At 38.4% G+C, this 22,768-nt stretch overlaps 2 protein-coding genes across 4 annotated transcripts; one reads left to right on the top strand and one right to left on the bottom strand.

Annotated features, from left to right (window-relative positions):
* The first annotated feature begins 849 nt into the window (after positions 1-849).
* bicral (BICRA like chromatin remodeling complex associated protein) lies at positions 850-13,655 on the top strand. 3 transcript variants are annotated; one of them, XM_008437248.3, is made up of 14 exons: positions 850-1,285; positions 1,794-1,851; positions 3,743-3,884; positions 5,520-5,565; positions 5,797-5,845; positions 5,941-6,006; positions 6,366-7,622; positions 7,695-7,743; positions 7,842-7,882; positions 7,987-8,009; positions 8,107-8,252; positions 8,355-8,449; positions 8,764-8,866; positions 10,066-13,655. In XM_008437248.3, exons 4-14 carry the CDS (start codon positions 5,525-5,527, stop codon positions 10,533-10,535), a joined length of 2,340 nt encoding a protein of 779 aa, XP_008435470.2. In that variant the 5' UTR covers positions 850-1,285; positions 1,794-1,851; positions 3,743-3,884; positions 5,520-5,524; the 3' UTR covers positions 10,536-13,655. The 3 variants fall into 3 exon arrangements, with proteins under 3 accessions (XP_008435470.2, XP_008435471.2, XP_017166468.2); XM_008437249.3 differs by having other exon boundaries at positions 3,820-3,884; XM_017310979.2 differs by lacking the exons at positions 850-1,285; positions 1,794-1,851 and adding an exon at positions 1,916-2,114 and having other exon boundaries at positions 3,820-3,884.
* si:dkey-21c1.4 (uncharacterized) lies at positions 13,498-20,526 on the bottom strand. Its single transcript, XM_081600613.1, has 5 exons — positions 19,784-20,526; positions 16,542-17,822; positions 16,230-16,340; positions 15,453-15,569; positions 13,498-15,369 (listed from the first exon to the last, which is right to left on the bottom strand). Exons 1-5 carry the CDS (start codon positions 19,791-19,793, stop codon positions 15,341-15,343), a joined length of 1,548 nt encoding a protein of 515 aa, XP_081456739.1. The 5' UTR covers positions 19,794-20,526; the 3' UTR covers positions 13,498-15,340.
* Positions 20,527-22,768: the final 2,242 nt, after the last annotated feature.

Consider the following 22,768-nt stretch of genomic DNA (forward strand, 5'->3'; position numbering starts at 1 on the left):
AGTGACACAACACGGATCATAGTGACCAGGGCAAATTTATGGGCCGCCCAAAGGCTGTCATAATTTAACCAAAAGAGTATCAATGTCCATAAATACACATTGATTTCTAGCTTTTAACTTTTTTCTATGCTTTATTTAACTTTTTTAAACAATACAATAGTCAGAGCTTCGTGGGCTACCACATACAGACCATATCAAGTACATATCACTGTTACAACAGTCATACCCCTTCTGATAAGGAACTCTTGAAAGTGAGACATCATCAGAAGCATCTCATCTGGACTAAAGAGAAAAAAAGTTGTTGCTGAAAATGGTTTTGTGAATTAATGATGAAATTTGTTAAAACGAGTGAATAAAGAGATTGATTAAAAACACTGTAAACTTAGCTCCATATCTGATGCTGACAACACCCCTGTGTGTCATGTGACCTAACTTTGTGTTTTCAGGCCAATGTACTGACACTCTTAGCTTTAACTATGTAATTTCAGGGAAAGAATTAAATATTTACCGTATCCAATTTACCTCTTGTCACAATTTATCAGAGTTCAATGCACCACAAATATTGACAGAAAATGTTTCTAAAGTTATAAAACTTGTTGTATATTACAGAAAATTATATAAATATATAGAGAGAAAGAGAGAGAAAATGAGAGAGAGGAAGAGTCATTTTAATAATGTTGTAATATTGCCAGGATGTTAGAGTAGCTATTTCACATTAGTTCTGATTTGTTCTTTTCATGGACTTTTATTAATAACTTCTTTGTTTGAAAGATTGCGTTGACATGATCACCATTCTCTTTGGTTTGGATGCTATGCAGCTAGAATTTTTGCTGTCACTATTTCACTTTTTGACAGCTGTTTTGATGCGTAACCTTGGGAACCAGGTATTACTTTTACATCTGGGAGCAGCTGATTAGTATCTCAAAAGCTCAAATACCTGAACTACAACCCAAGTCCCAGAGGGGTTGGAAAGAAGGCTTCATAGATGCAGAGCAGGATCAAAGAGCAGATATACAGAAGGAGGAAGTTCAAACCTTCTCTTCCATAATGGGGAAGGGTCATATCATATCCCTGACTTCAACAGTTATCTACCCAGCTTTCTAACTATATGGTCAGACATAAATTTAAAGAGGAAAACCAAAAGCAGATACAATGGATTAGCAGTGCTGTTGAGCTGAGCTGTTGCTGTCATACAGCAACATATTTCAGTCAGAGGTTTGAGATTCGTTGCAACACTGACTGCTACTGGAGATCCCTTCCGCGACTCTGAAGATACTTGGATTATGTAAGTTATAACAATATTTAATTTCCCTTTGAGATAAATATTGTATTTTCTAACTGCATTGAATATGCAAGTTTTTACGTCTTCAGGTATTTTATAATCTTATAGTTGGACACAATAACCCTTTGTTTGTGTGTGTGTGTGCGCGCGCGCGCGTGTGTGTGTGTGTTTTTTTTAAGCCAAACATTAAATAGCCTAAATAATTGGAGATATTAAATGGAAATAAAACTTTAAATTTGGCCTGGTTTTGCTGAAGTTGGATCACATGTTTATACCTGAGGAACGTCAAGGTGTGGTAAACACAGGACCGCCCTCTACTGTTGGTCATGATAAAGTATATGTCTTTTATTCACTGGCGTATGAAAATATATTCTATGATATATAAAATACAACTTGATGTAACGTTACTTTTTATAAATAAATTATCAGTGTTTGTATATTTCCCGTAAAAATATGTGGGATCGTTTGGTGTCGTTGAGCTCCGCTGATTTCGCTGTATGCATTACCCCAGCGACCCGTGCGGTGATGGCGAGGAAACCCCGTTGACAAGACACTGCTTTTTCATGACGGTGAGTTCCCCTTTGAGTGTATTATAATTTTGTGATAAAAATTTCAAGGAAAAAACACACACAGGCTCCTTCCTCCCTTCCTTCAGGGAGGGAAGAGAGTTTGAGCGGAGAGAAAAATCTATCCGAGACAGAACAGGGACAGTGAGAAAAATATATGAGTGGGAGAGGGAGAAGAAGGAGGAGGAGGAGAAGGAGGGGGGAGCAAATTAAAAGTTGCCAAATGGAGATATTGGGTTTCAAGAGGAGTGAGACAGGAGTAAAGGGTTTGCCTCTTTTCAGTCGTCTTTATGTTATGCTAATCGGGATAAATATTTATGGCTCAACGCGGTTTAGTCCTTTAGCCATTCCAGCGAATTCCAGCTGACGGTTTCAAAACAGGCGTCGACGACATTGCGGCTAGCTAACCTGACAGCAAGAACAGGCCGAGGGTTGAAGCTGAAAATGCGGCGTCCGAGACTGAAGAGCGACCCAACCGAGGGTGAAACCTGTCCTAACGCCCGAAAATAAACCTCTCCGCTCGGCACAAAAGTGACGGTGTTGTGTATTTTCCCGTGCTGGCGGGTGAGCCAAGCATCGAGGGCAAATGAAGGCTTCCCCCTCTCGGAGCAGGGAAAGAAAATGCGTCAGAGACGAACGGGCGTTTTGTCCTGCTTCAATGCGATTATCTTTTTCTCGATTCGGTTTATTTTGTGGAGGGATTGAAACCTACAAACGCAACTTCTCAGCAACCGCTTTATTTAAAAACACCAGCGTTTAAACAACAACCAAAGAAGCTCGGACTCAAAAGCAGTTTTTTTTCTGCGGTGTTACCTACATGCTAGGACGGATTTTCGGAAATATCCGCAATAGACTACAACAAAACGTTTAAAAATACCCGCATAGGAATGCTCGTATTTGTTAACGTTTCATTTCAAAACCTGCTCAACACCTGAATAAAAAAGATTTAGTTCAGGGTGGTAACGACAATTGTTTTTAACTGGAAATGGACTTCCAACCTCATCTTGTTTTTATGACCCTAGCTTAATTTTGGTTAAACATAGGAGTAGAGACAGCTGTTAACCTTATAATTTGCTTTCTTAAGTATACAATATTACCGTTTTTTTCCTCACTAGCTTTCCATATTTATGTAGCTTTCCATATTTATTCTTAATCTAGTAAATTAATATATCTAATCTATAGCCATTTTAAGTGTTTGTTTTCCGTTTCTATGCTATAATCGTCGCCTTTTAGCAACAAAATAGTCGAAGTTGTTTAAAGGGGTTAAAAGCTTAACTTCGGCGTGTTTCTTTTCTTGTATTCACTCACAATTTAGCAAACAATTCTTAGTTTTTGGTACAGTTTCCCACTCTGTCTTTGTTCACCCAGAATCAAAGATGGTGGCTGAGCGTGGTGCGGCTACAAAGACAGCCCCATGGTGTGGTACAGCCATTTTGTAGTGCTGCAGTTGCTTCCACACATGCCCACACAATGACCAAACTCTTACAATAACTGATCAGAATAAAGTCTTTCACTGCTTTTTCCACAGTGCTACAGGGAGTTTGCTTTCCTGACACTGTTTTACAGAGCTCTGCCATATAATTATTCAAATACTCCACATATTACAGCACACCAATTCTGGCTGATACATAAAGCCATTCAGCTGGACATTGAAATACAAATCTCTATATAATGTGTATATTACATAAGCCAGCATTTGCACCTGATTGTAAGTTTTTACACTGCAAGCACAAGTTATAATCAGTGAAGGGCAGCAGAGAAGAGTAATGGGAGGGAGTCTGTGTGTCAAAAGCATTTGTAGGAGTGGTGAAAGCCCTCCTGTTCTTCACTTGTGTACTGAATAACAAATGTCCCCTTCCACTGCCTTATTTCACCCTCTAAATGTGTGTTACAGGTTGCCATACTCACTATTTGCAATAACCCTGGCCAACAACCTTGTAAATTTACTAAAAACAGTTTTTTACACTGCAGCCCAGCCTGTTACAAGAGAATAAGGCTATTACATGACTGAATCCATGCTTCCTGGTGGACATCTTGTGAGTTACATGCCCCTACTATTATCATCATCACACTGTACAGAATGCCAACATCAGCATGATTGTTATATTTACTCTGGGCTTTTAAAGGTTTATTGTGACCATTCTTTCATGGTGGAATGTTCCTACAACAAATGGCTGCTATGAAAACAAGTTATTACTTGTCCAAACTGAGTCAAAATGATACATACCAATATGTACATACATTATTTAGTCTGAATCCTTTTGGAGTGGTCATAATGGTTCTAGAATGTATTTTAATGTGGCAAAGCCTCAGTGCGGCAATGTTGACTAATGTTGAAAACCCCGTAACTGATGTTCTCAAAACACTTATGCACAAGTCAATAGGTCTAGGAAGACACCAGAGTCATCGCGACAGTTAAGGGGTTAATTCAGTAGTAAGGTTCAAGAAATTCAGTGACGACCCAGAAAAGAGAGCCATAGATTTATATGCATTCTTGCTTTTTAAGAAAATTAGCAGTTTTTCTTAAAAAAACAAAATGCAGATTTTATGACTATTGGTTCAAACAGTTTTCTGGAGAGAAGTTATATTGTCAGACAATATAAAGAATAACTTATTTGAACGCAATGACGGGACAAGATGTTTGATCAAGTCAAGATGAGTCTTTCTAACCTTAGACTGTTGTGGTAATATCACGCTGTTGGTGTTTTGCTTCCAGTGGTACTGGTGCTTTACTCAAAGCTGATGGACGTAGCTCCATAGTCTGTCAGTGTCCTCTAAAATTAACATTTAGGTAGTTCAAACCTTTATACAGTTTTGTTTCATCAGGACTAAAATGCTAAACACATCAAATCTTATTTACAAAGGGATATTTCAGGCTATCAATAAGCTATTATAGTCTCTACCAAAACTTCCATCAGTCTTAGCAAAAGAGTGCAGCAATGTACAAAATTACAATCGTCATGCCAATGCAAATTTTATGTGCAATACTGCAGCCAGAAAATGCTGTTAAAATACAATGTTTGATAGTATATCACTTCTCAAGTGCTCTGCTATGACACCCTAAATGCATAAAGTTCCTAATTGCACAGTGTTTCACTTCCTCTACACCACATCTGGACTTGAGGAACTGAGACAGTAAAGTTGAATAATGGAGATTAATTGCAACATTGAAATTTAAAATGTTCATTATGTTCATTTCTACCAACCAATTTAAATTAACTGTCAATTCTGCCAAGAAGAGTGGTTTAATGTCTGGAAGAACATTTGTTTCTACCGAAGTATAATGCAACCATAATTCAAACAGGCTTTTAATTTTATAGATGCATGTGTTGGAGGTGCAACTTGCTAAGGAACATTTAAACAACTAATATTGAGATTGTGTGTACATCTTTGCCTGTTTGCATAATTTGTATAATGTGCGAACTGAAGAAAATTCATTATTCAAAATGGTGCACGTAATTTTGGCTCATACGTCATTGCAGTTGTTAATTACGTAATCATTTCACCTTGAAAAATGAATGGTCCACATAAAAAGTCAAAAGCCACAAATGATCATGTCATTCAGCTCTGTGATTAGCTTATGCAAACCCGCAGAGGAATGAGAAGTGACTAGTATATGGCAGATCTCCCAGTATACACAAAACTGACGTTTTTACTCAACATCATTTCAGGTGTCATGGATGATGACGACGATCGCCGTCTTCTGGATATTTTAGGGTAAAAGAAACACCTGTTTTTCCTTCCTAAAGTGATGCAAAATCAATGCACAAAATGCTCACACTAAAGTTTATAAAGTTAATACTGATCTCTTCTCTTAAATTAATGTAGTTGACCTAAAGTCCTAACAAGATTTTTGGAAAAAAAAGTTTTCACCAATTATTATGTGATTCACAAATGTAAACAATTTAATTTTGCCTGTTGTAAGTCTCCCTTCTTCACCATTTTCAGAGATGTGGAAGCATTGAACGATTATCTGCACGGCAGTAATAGCAAGTCTGTAAGTGGCATTTTGCTGAACATTTTCAACCATTTACATATTTTGTAAAAAATCAGCAGACTGGTAATCTTAAGTGGGGTTTTTTTTTTCAATAGATTGGAGAAGATGACGTGGCAAATGCAGCTTATGGGTCAGATGGATCTTTTTTCACTAATGAGACAGTGAGTATATATGCGTATTTCCACCAAAGTAAAATACAATCATGATTCAAACAAGAATTATAAAAGTGGTTGCAGTTGAAAGAATGAATTTTATGGGCTTACATTGCAATTAAGTATCAGGTTTTTACTGAATGCTTGAAAATTCTCTTGCACCATACATACAAGCCATGATTTAACTTTATTGCACTATTATTAATGACAAATCTCAAATACCAATTTTCTTTCTAGTTCAGGATTGTCTTGTACAAGAAAAAAAATATTTTGACAGTTGTATGAAAAACAATTTTTTTTCAGGAATAAATATAAGGTATTTAAAGTTAAATATACAATAATACCAACTCTTTTAATGTTTCCTTCAGACTGGCTGCAACACTGGCCTCAAGGATGGCTCTTCTTCAATGGGTGAATTTGTGGAGGATCCAGCTGGAGGAGGCCTCCACCTCTCTAGTAGCCTCTCTTTTATCGAGGATGAGCTGGGGGCTGGGAGCTCTCCTGAAGGGGTGGACCTTGGTGCAGAGGATCAGCCGTTTGACATTCTGCAGAAGTCTTTATTGGAAGCTGACATTACGGAGCAGACTTTGGCCCAGGAGGCCATGTTGGACTGCCAGCCAGCTCCAAATCTCGTGCAAGCTCCAGTTCCCTTCTCCTCCCAGCTGGTCTCTGGGGCTTATGGAGGAGGAGTGGGTGTGGTAACCACTGCGACAGCTGCATTCCCAGCAGGCCAGGTACTGCAAGGAGTACCTCCACTGGCCAATGGCTCTACACAGCATATCCAGGTCTTGGGCTCGTTTGGGGCAAGTGGAGGTGTAATGACTCTGAGCAGCTTGGAAAGAACTCCTCAGATTGTTCTAAGGCCAGGAGTGCCTGTTGCTCCAGCGGTGACTGCAGCAGGGGGGCAGGTCTTTGCCCCAACCCAAGGGCAGGTGGGCTTACCTTTCAAAAACATCCCCCTTCAAAACATCATAATTCAGCGAGGACCTGGAGGGACACAGGCTATCGTTAGACCAATCCAGCCTAAACCCTCTCAAGCTGCGTCCCAGACTGTTTTCAGCCTAGGTCTTCAACCCACTCCCTCTACACTGAGTAGTGTTGTAAATGCTAACACTGTTACTCCTGGAGGACAGTATACAGCTAATGGTTCAATAGTTGTGCAACCACCAATGGACCAGCAACAAATGCAGGCCCAGACAAATATATCACAAGGACAATTCTTACTACCCAACTCTTTGACACTTACTCCGTCCAACGCCATCCACAATGGCTCTGCCAATCCCAGCTCAAGCACCCTAATTGCCAACCAACCCACAGTGCAGATTGCACCAGGGCAGAACTTCTCTGCACCAGGAAGTCAGCTAATCCTAAACCAGGGAGTAGTAAGTGGGACTCAGGTTGTAGGGACCGTGACTCAGACATGGTCGGGAGTTTCCTGTGCGAGCTCCACACCCGTACAAACGTCCTGCGCTCCTGGGCGTTTGACTCTGGTCGGGTCGATCGGGGGTCAAGGCCAGGCATCCTCTTGCCCAGTGCAGCGCCTTTTAGTGACTCAAACCCAGAACTGCACTTCTCTGTCTCCTTTACCCAGCAATGTGACACAGGAACAAAAAGATTTTAGACAGGTATAGTTGTCAAATATCCGTTATTTTGTCTGTTTTAAACTCTTATTTGATGAACCTGACTTTTCTCTGCAGAATTCCTTATCACCTGCATTCAAACAGGCGCAGGCCAGCAACATTCATGGTAATTAAAACTATCTGCCTTATGGCGTTATATTTTTAATGCATTTTGAAGTCATATCTGTTAAAATTTGAACTCATTTTTTTATTTGTCTACCTTAGCCCTGAAAACCATAACACAAGATTTAACGCTAAACTCTGAGGTATGTTCAATAGTGATTTTATATGAATGTCTTTAATCTTAATGTGGAGATGATGTAACAACACATGCATGATTTTTCTTCTTTTTTTTTTTTTGTCTTCATAGAAAAGGCTAACGAGGACAGAACAGTGAGTTTTCACACGCTGTGATATGCAGGTTTTGTTAAGAGTTTAGTGGTTAGTTGGTGTCTGAAGTTTGTATCTTTTTTTGTCCCAAATTCAAAAGGGTTCTTCATCAGCTGAGGAGGGATCACGCCGGAGTTCAGAACCCAAATCGACGAAAGTTCACATCAGTTGAAGACGCGTTGCAAAGACTACTCCCTTACCACGTGTTCCAGGGCGCTCCGCCATGTCAGGACGAGTTCTCGCAAGGTAAAGTTGTAAAAAAAACAAACAAACAAAAAAACAGACTTCACTTCATTTTGGCAAGGAAGACTGAGACTAGCTCTGAACTATGTGCTTGAAAATTCCCAGTGGATGATGAGTTCGAGGACGTTGCGACTCAGGTGGTGACAAAGACCCAGACCATGGTCAATAAATACAGACGACTGCTGATGGTGGAGGCTGAAGTAAGAACGTGTTATTGAACTGGATTTAAGACAAGTAAAAGCTGAGCACAGGCATTATTTAATTGTTTGTTTTTATTGAACTTTAAATTATACAATAGAATAGAATATTATTGTTTGTGAAGTATCAAAGTATCAAAGATTTTTTTGTGTCCCTCTAACTTTTCTGCACACCTTATCATTGTGCTTCTTTGGACATTGGTTATATTTACAGAATTGATGAATTTAGAGGATAATTGGGGTGTTTTAGCTTAACTTTGGATTTCTTCCAGATCAAATTCAGCTTTTAAAACTCATTTGGCCTCTTTTGTCTGCAGCGTTCCAGCCCTTCATCAGAAATGGTGATGATCGACAGGACCTTCAACCAAGAGGAGCGCAGCAACCTGACACAGGACAAACGCATGGTGCTAGTGGATCCAGGTAGACACTTAAAAACCAGAAAATGTAGTATGGTCATTTTAAGATTAAATGGACATGTTTGTATTTTTGAAATCAGGCTGAGTTTAGGGTTAAGCAGTTAATATGTTGTTGCCTATGGCAGATAAATCTCTTTGGGTCTTCATTTTGTGTAAATCCAGAATAATTGTTCTGGGAAGCTGAAGCTGACAACGGAGACATAAAGTACTCCTAATTACCTCCAATCTGAAAAAGTCATGATGTCTTATGGAAACACTGTTTACAGTACACACTCAACAGTGCATTTCTTTTTTTTTAAGAACTGTACTAGTCTATAAAAAAAAAATTACAGGATTGCAAAAGGTAGGCTATTATTTCCTGGTTCGTGAACATCCAAATCACTTAGTAAGGATTGAGGCTAGAAGGTGAAAACAGTAGTGAACAACTTGGATCAACACAAGAAGCAAGTTTTAAGGTGACTTGTCAGCTTTAGTGAACCTTATTCTGAGGAAGTAACCTTGGACAGATTCCTTCATGGATTCTAAAGCATTTCCATGTAGATCACATGAACTTTTCCCCTAAGGATTAAAGCTCAGATGGCGTAAAGTGTTATGAGGATCAGACAGACGACCTCTTATCTCCCTCTGTTCAACTTTTATTCCTCTGGGAAATGTTCGGTCAGGCTGGGTAAAAATGCATCTGACTCCACACCAAATTTGGTCAAACATTGCTCTGCAAAGTGTTTATTAGAACCAAGCAATCACCTCGAAACTCCCTGATTTCCATTAATTCCAGTTTTAAAACTTTTAGATTGTGACAGAATGCATTAAAAATAATTGCTTTCATGTTGCTATTTTGTATTGTAGTTTTTCAGTTGTAGGGGGAATGCATTGAAGATGTGAGATTTTTGAACAGATGTGAGATTTTTGAGATTGAAGTTGTTTTTATGGTGGAACAGGATGGCTTTTGTCTCGTTTCCCATCAGACTAGTCGTCAGTTTCAGCCTCCAGCAACAACCAGTTAAATGTAGCTGCCAAGAGTTTTATAACATCGCCTTCAAAGATCTTTTAGGCCAAAAAAATGACTTAGGAAGGTGGCAATATTGTAAGTGGGATATTAACTGCTTACCTTTTAGCAGAACCACACTTGGAAAAAAATCTGAATTACCCCTTTTTACTTTTCAACAAAATGATTCTATGTAACCCCCACTGTTTTGTTCCAAGATGGCTTCCTTGAGGAATTCTGCTGTGGAACGAAATCCAAAGTTTTCCAAGATCCCCTTCCCTCTCAGTCGGAGAACACTTGCGACCAGTCAGAACAAGGCTCTGCGGAGCCAGAGCACAGAACAGACTTCCAGCCCGGGTTTGGAGACCCGGGAGGGGGCGGGGTTGCAGGAGCACTTCCCACAGACAGACTCCACCCGCCACACCTAGAGAACCAGAAGGTTTTGGAACTGAAGAGACCGCAGCAGAGCTTCGGGCCGGGCAGCGCCGGCAACAGCCCTGACGCTGCCAACAGTTACGCGCAAGGTAAACGCTCGCCTTTTGCAGCAGCTGCAGGAGGACAGACTCACTCCCAGGTGTCGGCCCACCTCTCGTCCCAACCTCAGTACTCGCCCCATCTCGCCTCACCCCCTCACCCGGACACAGATTCTGCGTTAGAGGCGGCAGTCAACAGCATCCTCGAATGTTAAGACGGATTCTCCATATCATCCCTAATATGTATGATTTATGTTTTGTTTGTAGGTACATGTGTATTTTATTATTAGTTTTATTTTTTTTGTCAAACTCCAGTGTGGAGAAAGGTTTACTCTAGCGACACGCAGCCATGTAGCATTTGTGTAGTTTGCGTCGGAAGGTTTTAGAGGCATTACGTCTGCGAAGCATCAAAGGTGTAGTCGGGCACTTAAAAAGATCCGGGAATGTGTGCAATGAAGCAGAATAACAGATGCAAAAAAAAAATAAAAAAAAGAAGAAGAAGAAAAAATAAATTGTGTGTTGATTTAAAAATCTTTATTTGAAACTTTTGAATGCAGGAGCGTTCCTATCTTCACACATTTAACAGCTTGTGCCATTTAATTTTTCCTCAAACACATGGGCAGATGACGAGGAGGTGGCGGCTCTGTGCCTGACTCTAGGTTTTTATATGAAAAGTGTTTACACAAAGAAGTTCTATTCAGAAATAATTACTCCCTTCCCGTGTTCATAATTCCTTACAAACTTGAGCAGAGTGCTTCTGTGTTAAGTTTCCCTTTGAGATCACCTCAGTACAGACAGGTTCATGTAGAAATTTGCACTGAACACACCATAGTTTCAGGGTTTTTACATCAACGTTAGACCCACATTGTTAACCAGCACTAAAGTGTATCTGTTAATTTAATTTAGCAATTAAACTCAAAAAGTGAAACATTCATTGCACTTAAAGTGATACATTTGAAGTATTTATGTTATTTTGATGATTATGGTTTACGTCAAATAAAAACTCAGATGTCAGTTTCTCTGGTGATTCTTGAAGCAGCGACTGCAGCCACTGTCCATTGTCTTCTCGAAGTTGCTGTGATTCCTGTACTTTTTCCTTCCACTAAACTTTCTATTAATATGCATGTATTCAGAACTCTGGACAGCCAGCTTCTTTAGAAATTAGTTGGGGTTTTTTTTTGTGACATGCCATCCTGAGGTCAGCAGTCTTCCCCATGGCTGGGTTTTTATTGGTCTCATCTAATATTCACTTTCTAAGAAAGGGTTTCCATTAGCTGTATGTCAAAATCATCAAAATTAACAGAAATTAACACTTGAAATATATCACTTTGTGTGCAATGGATCTATATATGTGTCAGTTTTTGAACTGAATGACTGAAATACACCCACTTTTCAGTGGTATTATGACTTATTGAGATGTACTTGTATGTGAACTTTAGGAGCAGAACCAAATTCCCTTTTGTTCCCCCTGCTTTCAGCTGCCTCTAAGAAGAACCTCTGAATCACACTAAAAGAAATGCATCAAACTTGTCAACTGGTGTTACTGTACTCAGCTGTGTTCTTTAGTTTTAAGTATCTTTCTATCAAGCCTCTTCTGTACCTTAATGGTTTACAAATCCTGACTCAAACACAGTTCAAACCTTCCACTCGAGACACTTTTTTGTTAGCATTTCAAAACAAGTGAAGATACACCCTCAGATTGAGGAAGATGTGTTGATATATATATATATATATATATATATATATATATATATATATATATATATATATATATATATATATACATATATATATAAATTTTTTTCTGTTCTGTTGTTGGTTCTTTCATTAGTTGTTTATGTGTTCGCCAGTTTAAAAGTCTGCCTTCTGGATGCAGTTGTACATTGATCATATCTGCCTATGATTTTTTTTTTTTTTAATGCTGTCTACCAGGATGTTTATGTGTGTTTTATCTGCATTTCCACACTGCGGTTATGACTGTTTTCAGGTAGCTTACTTCGCTATTTGCTTCATGTTTCCACATTTCACTCGTTCACTAGCAGTTCTCTGGTTTCCTCTACTTTCCCTCTCAGAAATACAACCAAAAATAAAGCTGGAAGCAGAATAGTCAGCTCTGGTCAGTTTGCCCCTTTGCCAGGTCACAGACATAAATCATCTATAGTCATGTTTTATTACAGTTTTTCTATTGATTCCAGTCGGCTTTTATAAAACATGAAAGATTATGACTCCTGATCCAATCAAAATCTCTTAAACCGACTTCCTGATGGTAGATATTCTTTATTAGAGCCGCACTGCCATAATCCCAGCATCTTAAAATCACTTAAAAATCCAGAGTAGAAGTTTCCTGCTTTATTCTGTACCCGAAACAAATGGCAAAGGTTAAAAATGACCAGAACCCAAGTGGTCTTCTCCACAATACCCCCCTGAGATCTATTCAATTCTGGACAAATAAAAACAAACCACACTTTTCTTTAAAGCTATATGTCCTGATTTTAAGTTGTTCTTATATCATATCAAATCTAAAACTCATGTTTAGTTGATGATTAATCTTTAATTTTGTTTTGAAATGGCCTTTTTAAAAACAAACCTGCACTGAGACTGCTTTCACGACCAAAGGTTAATGATTCTGGACAGCACTGCTTTTGATCCCCCTGTTTTTACAAATAACGCTTGCTATCCTCCCGGAGCAGACTTAAAAGGCCTTTTCAGCAGGGTGATGGGGATTTTTATTTTTTTCTTCTCCTTTTGAGTGCCAGTGACCATCGCAGCCTGCTTGTATCTGCCTGAACCCTTGCGGACATCTTCTAGCAGCGACCGCACAGAGAAAACTTTCGATTTGAGAGCAGGAGAGATTTTGTGCCTCTACATCACATACGTCCATAGCAACGTTGTGCTTTGACAGAGCAGCATACGCTGGAGAAACATCGATATCTGGATGCATGTCACAGGCTCTGGTGGGAACATACTGTGCTCTCTCTCTCTCTCTCCCTTCACTTCTTTACTGCAGTTTTTGATTTGTTTTTTCATCCATTTCTTGATGTTGGTTTATCTCACTTGATTTGTATTGTTTGCTTTTGTACGAAGAAAAGAAAAAGTTAAACATAAAATATTTATAATTTTGTATGGATAAAAACAAAAAACAAATATCGTTTCATGAAAACAAAAAAAACACAAGACTGAAAATTATTTTTTTTATTGTGTTGGCTGAGAGGCCAGATGTCAGGAAACGTAGTTATAACAAATGGCTGTCATTTCCTCATTTGTAGCTAACGTATGTTCACTACAGCAGTGAGGAGACTCGACAATAAATTCATTTTGAACACAACAAAAGCAGATCCAGTCTGACTGAGAAGCCTCCTCTGTTTCCTCCCGCCATTGCTATTCTGTGAGAGTTTGCAGGCTGGTACTGAAGGACTGAGCATGCATAATCACACCATGTGACAAGGGAAGCGTTGCAAGCAAGAAAATGTATTTGACATTTAGATGGAATCTGTTTGTGTACTACTAGGTCAGCATGTTTAGGGTATATGCTAGTCTTTATTGAGTCAAAATCTATTAGTTGCATTTAATCTGATCATGCATTTGCACAAACGAGTGAGGAAAAACCCTGCTTCATGACGCTGAGGCTCTCTGGTTTTAGCAACAACTCAACAGTGACATCTGGTGGAGAGCAGGATGTTCCACAGGCACAATTGGCGAAAATAATTTCTGGACGCTTTTCTTACTGACATGAGGCAGGATAATATTTACAACATGCATACTTAGATAAAAATAAAAAAAAAACGAAATAAATTCACAGTTCAGGTTTCCTAAATATTTCCTGCTTAAAACGTTCACACTTTTAAAATATCTTGCGATTTTGAAGCCATTTCTATCAAAGTACCATAGTGCAGCAGTTAACATTAGTGGACTGTGAGCATAGAAAGTCCCGCAAAATTTTAAGCACTCAACCGTGCCAAAACTGTAGCTAGTTTTGTCGCATGCTAATATTGTACTTAAAATATTAGCACGTAATATATTTAAAAACTTTTAAAGAATTTACAGAAATCTTAGCTTTGTCCTTCTGCTGGCCTACTGGAAAGTGTGCATTCTCCTTGATTTGTTCTCCTGTTGGCTGAAATGTAATGGGAACACAGGTTGCTTTGACAGCCTTCAGGTTATGCTTATATTTTTCTTATTTTAGCATAAAGACAACGAGACCTTAAACTTCATTTCTTAATAACACAAGGAAGTATTTTGGAAATAAAGATTTCAAAATTATTTTCTTGGTTTACAATTACTTAAAAAAAAATTGATACATCATTCTTGTGTTTTTCCATAAATATATAATTACATAATTATTTCACATGGTAAAGTTTGAACAATTTAGATAAGTTATTAATATATTTATTTCAAATACAACACAATGCTTCAAATGCTTCAGTGTCTTTAAAATGACTGGATGAAACTCAAACTAATTCACCCCGTTATCTCAAAAAGTAAACAGTCTTTCTCAAATCACATCAAAATTACTTTAAGAAAATTACTTTTAGAAATTCAAATTGCTTTAGGAAGTTTCCTTGAATTTATTACATATACTGTGTTTGAAAAAGATTGTTTTCTAAGTCTGTTTAATGAGTTTTTGTACAGATTCCCTTCACTGCTGACTCTAAGCCAGGCTGGCCAGCTCATCATCTTAAAGCGGTTCTCAACAAACTTACTCAGTTAAATAAAATATTAATAAAAACATATTTAAAAAAATGCAAAAACAAACTTCTTTGGCTTCAGCCAGAAAGTATAGGTGGCAAACGTATTTGCTTTCCTTGAACTCCACACTTCATTTAAGCTACATTCACAAGCAGCTGCCTTATGCTGTCTGATCAATAGGAGTCTGTTTAACTACAAGCTGAAATGAATAATTTCTTCTTACATCAGTCACAAGTTAAATATAAATCCAGTCAAATTCATAGTTGCAGAGACTCAAATGTATACTTCCTGCTTTTCCCAACAGTCACGATTGTCTTAAATCCTTCGTGTTGCGTTAGTGATACTTCCTCCAATGACTTAACTCTGAGGACACAAGAATGTGGATGAATTAGCACATCCACATTTTATAAGAAGGCACTGACACCGACACTAATGATCACACTCACTTATATGGGGGTAACTCCAGATGTAGCTGAGCACACAGTATCCTGCCAGCAGCATGCCCAGTCCGCCGACGCCGCCTTTCTTTACATCGATGTACCGTCTGTAATACCACAGCCAGCCTGAAAGGAACAACGAGCAAAAAGCTGATGGACACATTTTCCTCGGTTGGATGCTGAAATTTGTGAAAACTGATGTAAAAAAAAAAGCACATTGTTTCCAACCTAATAAGAAAAAATAAAATAAATAAATAATTAAAAAAAAAAATTATATATATATATATATATATATATATATATATATATATATATATATATATATATATATATATATATATATATATATATATATATATATATATATATATATATATATATATATATATACATACATACAGACACTTCTAATGTCGTGGAAATTAAATGCAATTATCGCATGAATAAACTGAATATAATGCATTTGCTATTATATTTATAACCACCATTTTATCATTTTTAGCCAAAGTTAGTAAGAGTTGACCTAGGAAGTCCAAGGAGCCAGTTGTGGCTTTGGATAATAAAAAAAAATGGCTTCAAATAATATGTTGCTTTAATTTACAAGGTGGTTTCACAGGATTCTGCATAAAGTGCAGTAAAATAAAGAAAAAATAAACATTTTTCTATTCTGTGAGAAGATATGAAAGTTATGTACATGAAATTCCACAATTTTCAAAACAAAAAATATTTTGAGCAACAGGTTTAATTATTTTATTTGTGACTGAAATGGATGTGTACTGCCCTGACCTCTCTGCATCATTTCTACAACATCTCTGGGCCGCCTGGGCCTTCTGCTGGCCAACCAATCAGGCAGTTCCCTCAGTCTCACCTGGTCCAAACTCCGCTGTGTCGGCAGTCCTGCATTTCACAAAAAGGAAAACTAAACCTCCTTCACGACACTGTTATGGAACAGCTTAGGGATTCAAAAATTACAGACGCAAGTTGAACAGAAGGCACAATTGCTGACGCGGAGTTATCTAAAATGCAGTTTCTATGTTTCTAGTGTTAAATGTTAGACCCTCAATAACGAGACCTGGCCCTGCTTCCTGGATCACCAACCTTCAGTTGGCTTCTCGGCAACGTTTCTCTTCCCGGTTAGGAGCTGGAAATCTTCGGCCATCCCAGGCAAACTCTGTGTTTCAGCAGGATGGAGATTGTGGCTGGAGAGCAGGTGGGGAGATGCAAAGACTGAGAATAGTCCTCTGTGAGGGTCTACCTTCAGGCTCTCATTTAAGATGGAGGAACTTGTACCACGCTGTACTCTTGCACATACTGAAGCTGGCTCCAGCTGACGATCAGTATCTTGTTGAGTTGGGTTGAGTTGGGTTGAGATTTTCTGAAACAGTTGTAGCTCTTTCGGTTGTTTTCTGTTGCCGAGCTGCTTATCTGACTGAGTTGTGGGTGTCGCCAAATAGTTTACGGCGTGTTTTTGGCTCTCCGCTGGAAGCGGGATCAGACCGAGATCAGTGTCCAGCCTAATTTTGCTGTTCAGGCTGTCGGCTGCTGCGATGCGGCTCAGGACGCTCGGCCGACTGGACTGCCGATGGCTGGTGGCTCTGCCTAGTGTGGCTTTGACATCTTGCAGGGTAACTCTCATCTGGTGACCACTTCCTGGCTCCACAGGCCCCTCAGTCCCCCAATCAGGGTACTTGACATTATTTTCATTCGCATTAGAGTCCAGGAAGTCAGATGTATGCTTGGTTGTCAAAAGAACATCCTTCACCTTTGGTTCTTTCTTAGCTTTAGTTTCTGCAAGCACTGAAGCGACACTGGTGCCTTTAAAAGAGTCTGGAACTGCTTTGGTCTCTGTTTGGTCGCTGGTTCTACTCAGACTTAAATTTTCTGAGGCTGAGCTGGTTCCCGTTAGAGTTTCCTTCGCAATATGCTCAGATTTTGCTGCTTCTATCAAAGCACGGAGACTCTTCTTCTTTGGCTTGGACAAAGTAGAGGACAGTGGAGAAGGTGGGGAGGCAGACGGGGCCGTTGTAATGATTTGATCACTCAGGGACTGTTTCTTCTTCTTCGAGGTTGATGAGCTCGATGCAATGCTTGGCGATGAAGATGAGCCATCTGGTGTTGCAAAGCGCACTGGTTTTAATGATGCCACTGAACCTTTTTTGCTCCTCTCTGATGGTAGATACGTTGCCACGGAGGACATTTGCTCGCTCTTCTTTCCCTTTGAGGTTGTTCTGAAAACCGCTGCAGCCGGATGGGAAGCAGGTTTCTGAGTGGCTGCAACATCCTGTGTGGTTGGAGGTGCTCTAGAGCTCGCTGCCGCCTTGCAGTGTGGAAGGTGACTCTTCAACCTTTTGTAAGTTTTTCCACAGAATGGACAAACCTCTGTGGGCAGAATAAATGACAGTGAGAGAGTCAAAGTAACACACAGTCGCAGTGAGACATGTATATTCACTCATCGTGAGCGTGGATGTCATTAATTTGGACTGATCAAACTTTGAAATACAGGCTCAAATATTGTAATAATACAGTACTTACATTCGGTTAAATGTCCCTTTGAAAGTTATAGTCTTCAATGAGAATTTGGTGTAATTTGTGTGGATATTTGATCATTTTAATAGCAGAAATGGCAGGTTTCCTGGTTATACTTAACTTGTCTGATCCATTGTTAGTTTCTATGTGGCTGGGATCCTTCTCCTGCCAGAACACTCAGTTGTCAGTATTATAAAGCTCAATATGAGGGCCCAAAATGAATAAAGGCTACTTTTCCTATCTTTTTTGTAAAATATCTTCATTAAGTCCAAATTATTAAATACATCTTCATATTTAGGACATAAATTCTTTCTTTTCATGAAACAAGCTTTCATATTCACTGTTCACAAATGTGAGGGATATTCCACTTCCTGATCAAATTTCAGACTGCACCTAAAATGCATTATCATCACCGCAGGTGAACTTCATTTTAGCTTTTCTTAGTGCACCTATTCAACTGTTTATTGTTCAGCATTTATTACACAACATGCTTTTCTGTGTCTCGTCAATGAATCAACCACCATGTGTTCTGGGTCAACGGCTGTTTGTATTTAAACAGTTCTCAGTGCTGTCAGCCAACAATTGATGAACCGTACCTGGCCATTGGAAGCCTTGTTGGTGTAACTGGATGCCCTATGAGGAAAACTGTCTGCAGAACTTAGACATAAAGCGTCACAAAGTGTCATGCATTGAGGCAAAGAAAGGCACACAGGAGTGGAAGCCCTTGGCCACTTCCATGCTGAAGATGCCAAACTGTGTTCAGCTCCCTGTTGAACCAGATGAGGAATACAACTCAACACCAGGAACTGCTAAAGGAGGCAAAAAACGCCCGTGTGTAACTTCAGACCTTCCCCAGCATGGTGAGGATGTTAGGTGACCTGCAAGTAAACCTGCCCACAATGCCAGATAATTGGTATAATCACAAATTGCATAACAATGTGGTAGTAAAATCACATCTTTCATAGCTGAGCTTCGACTGAACTGTGAATATTTAAATTCACAAAAGATGTGCGCAGGATAAGAAACCGGTGGGCAGTTGTCTGATTCACGCTAACAATGTTGGGAGTGTAAAGGAAAATGTTATGCATCAGCCATGCTACCGCTGAACAAGGCATGTGATTACTCAATGCAGAACTGGCCTGTACCTCGTTAATAGCACTGTGACAAGGCGCTACTACTTGAGTAATATCAGTACTTGTGCTTCTGAATGAGTAACACATTTCATGTTCATGGACGACAATGCACCAGCATCATCAGGAAACATTTATGTATCAAATACTGTGACCTGCAGTCCTATGGAAACCTTTGAGAACAAATGTATAGCACTCCAGAACCCAGTGACCTGAGGGTAGCTCTTCAAGAAAAGTGGAAAACATTAATATTCTTTGTTGTGCTTTATTGTTGGTAATGTTAGTTTTAATTTATAAATTCAGATTATTCAAATTACCACTGGAATATATGGCCAACTTTGATGACATACATTTAATATGAATTTCAGCTCATAGGCAAATATCCCAAACTTTGTATTAGTGTATGATTCCCATGAATAGATAAGTCAGCCATAAAGACACATTTTTGGCTCCTTTATCAAGTTAATGCAACATTTAAAGTTACATCAATAAAAAGCTATTTAAATAATATTAACCTATTTTATTTATTTCAAAGTTACAAATAGGGGTGACCTTTTTGTTTCTCACAAGGTCTCTTTAGATGACGAACATTTTATATTAAATAGTTAACAGCTCATTCTGTAGATGTAGTTAAGAACTGACAGCTCTAAATATGTTTATTACATCAGTTTTTAACGCACTTACCAGAGCTCATTTTACGCGGTTTTAAACAGGATGCTCCCAAAATGAAAAGAGGGTCAGTTTCAGCGGAGTCACTTGTTGTTGTAAAGCACTATCTGTCAAAACATTAACCAGCGCCAATGTAACGCTTAAACACTTAAACACGAGTGGTGTTTTTAAAGTTCTGGCTTCACAACATGTTGGGGAAAGACCTTTTTAGGTAGCAAGTGTGAAGCCTGAGTGTAAATAAGAACGATCAACGCAGATATTTTGTAGAAACTTTAAAGTCTTATAGTTCAAAATTAGAATGATGCTTAGAATTCAATATTAAATGAACGAGTTATATAACTGGTTAAAATCTTATTTGAATTTGTAAGTGTAGAACAGTAGGCTGCTTTGGTCGCCGAAAGAAACGATAAGTGAGCGAATTCCGCCATTTTGTGAGTGGCAAATTCTCGGACTACAACAGGAATCTGTTACTCCTGATTAATAAAACACAGAACTTTATCATGAACTAATTCCATTAAATATTTTTAAGTACATAATTATGTGTTTATTTCAGTGCTACTTGTGGAGCTCACTGGGCACAAATAGCAAAAATGAACATGCCATGTGGTTTCAACACAAATATTTCTGAAGTGGATGTGTGTTTTTATATTAATGAATATTTTACAAACGATAAGGCTTATGATAATCATCGTCCAATAAATAAACATTTGTAACACAGTGGAGAAATGCAAGTGTCACAACAGTTAAGCTATGTAGGAGCATTTATACTCACACCAAGGTAAAAAGTCCAAATACATAAAGAAAATGTACAAGATATAAATGTAAAAATCTATTACATTCACTATTTTTGATGATTCAGAAGCTAACTCAACTTCTAAGGAACATATTTACTGGCAAAGTAAGCAGTTTACTCTTGAAAAACTACTTGATCAGTCACTTACATTCTATTAAGGAAGCCTACAAAATCCAGTAAGAAATCTAAAATTCTGCAGCAAGCTTTCTGATTAAAAGGAGAAAGCTAAACAAGGAGAGAGATAAACATATAATGCAAATTTAGAAGTTAATTTATATAAATTTAAGGGTATTTTGAGCATGTTTGTCTCTTAGTACTTCATATTTTAAACAGCAGGTATTTTTTTATTTTTGTCCAAAGAGCTGCATTTCAAGTCAAGTACTAAAATAAAAGTACTATAAATGGTTTATAATAGTATCTATTTATAATTTAGTGCGTTAACTCAGGAAACCCCGTCCCCATGTACACTTGTGTCTGTCCCTAAAGAAATCTTGCCCTTTACAATATGGCGGATGTGCTGACGTATTGTTTGCACAGGGCAAGAAAGCCGGTGAATACTCTTCCGTGTCTAGGCGTGGACTATTTTATGTCTATAGGCAATAAAAGGGAGGCCAGGCAGTCAAAGTCCTGTTTGGACATGAAACTTCAACATTACCTTTGGTAGTGTTAGGGCGATTCACACTCACTGTTTCCGTCTTTGCGTAAATCCCCCAAACCTCCGAATACAGAACGTCGTGCGTCTTTTCCAACGCATAACGTTAGAAAAGAGAGCAATGTCATCTTTTGTTTCGGTTATATCAGCAGGAGCGTTTCTGATTTCAATTCCAGCAAAAACGAAACACTTTACTACCAATCAAACAGTTCTTCCCTTTTTATTAAAACTTGGATCTAAATCTAGTTATGTTTTTTTAAGAGAGAGAGGGAGAGAGAGAGAGAGAGAGAAAGAGAGAGAGAAAGAAATAAGTGTACACTCTCAATTTAAGGGTTTTACAAATCAGCACATAAAATCATCTAGTCTCGGAGTTTAAATTTAAATTATGTCTTGTGATTTGGAGTATTGCTTTTTTTTATTGTTATCCAAACACAATGAATCACTCTAGTTTGCAGTAAATGTTTACTGAGTAGTAGTTTAATTCGCAACCATGTATATTTACTTCTCTTATCTATTTTCAATCAACCATTTTTCATCTTTGGCTTGTGATTATGATCGATTGGTTTGTTTTACTTGTTTCTTCTTTTCCATGAGCCGTGGGAGTCTGCCCAGACAAAAGATGGCAGCCAGCGCCTAGAGCACATGAGCATAATCAGGCTTTATTTGCCTGAGTTCAGTTCAGTTTCAATAATCTGACCTCTTTTTATTTGCTCAGCATTACTTAATAAATATACATTTTGAGTTACAAGATGTGACTACGGGAGAAAAATGATTTCAAACACAGCGGCAAGCAATATGACTGAAAAAGAAAGCAAACAAGGTGGTGGTGGTGCCATGGCAACCTAAATGTGGGCCTGCAAACCTCAATAAATGGAGGCAACGCTGGAAAGAAGCGTGGGTCAAAATACCTCCACCACAACGTGAGAAGCTGATAAAATCGTAGTTGAGTAAAGTACTTGTGCTGTAGCAGCTTTTAAAATACGAAGTGTACATTTCCCCTGACTGGAACAGGAACTTTTCTTCCCGTCTGACAAATATTTACTAAGTCTCTCTGTGCCGCTTAGATATCATCTTAATTCTCGCACAAGAGGTGATTCGTTTTTGAAGCTTCATTTTGAGTATCACTTTCGTTAACTCGGAATCAGAATCAGCTTTATTAGCCAAACTTGTGTACACAAACAAGGAATTTGACTTCTGTTCCATCAGTTCTTTTTAATAACTTGTGAATTTGTTTTTTCCAACATCTCACATTTAAACATTTACCATTGCCCCATTTAGTTCATTTTAGATCCTCTAACATGCAATGTTTGAGAAAATTACAGGGTTTATAACTGAACGTGCATTTTTATTTGCAGAAAATACCTCTCGGGGTTATTGAGGTTTGCAGGTAAGAGTTTGTCTCTCGAATCCCCAGGATATTCTCCCCATATTCTTGGAAATTATCGACATGTTCGCAGGGTTTTAAAATGTGCCCTTGTGATCCTTTTTCAACATTACCTTCTTTGAAGTAATGTTGAAAGCATGACCTTTATTTGCTTTATTTCACACAAAGTAA

Source organism: Poecilia reticulata, chromosome 19, assembly GCF_904066995.2.
Source record: "Poecilia reticulata chromosome 19, P_reticulata-male-v2, whole genome shotgun sequence".
NCBI classification, from domain to species: Eukaryota; Metazoa; Chordata; class Actinopteri; order Cyprinodontiformes; family Poeciliidae; genus Poecilia; species Poecilia reticulata.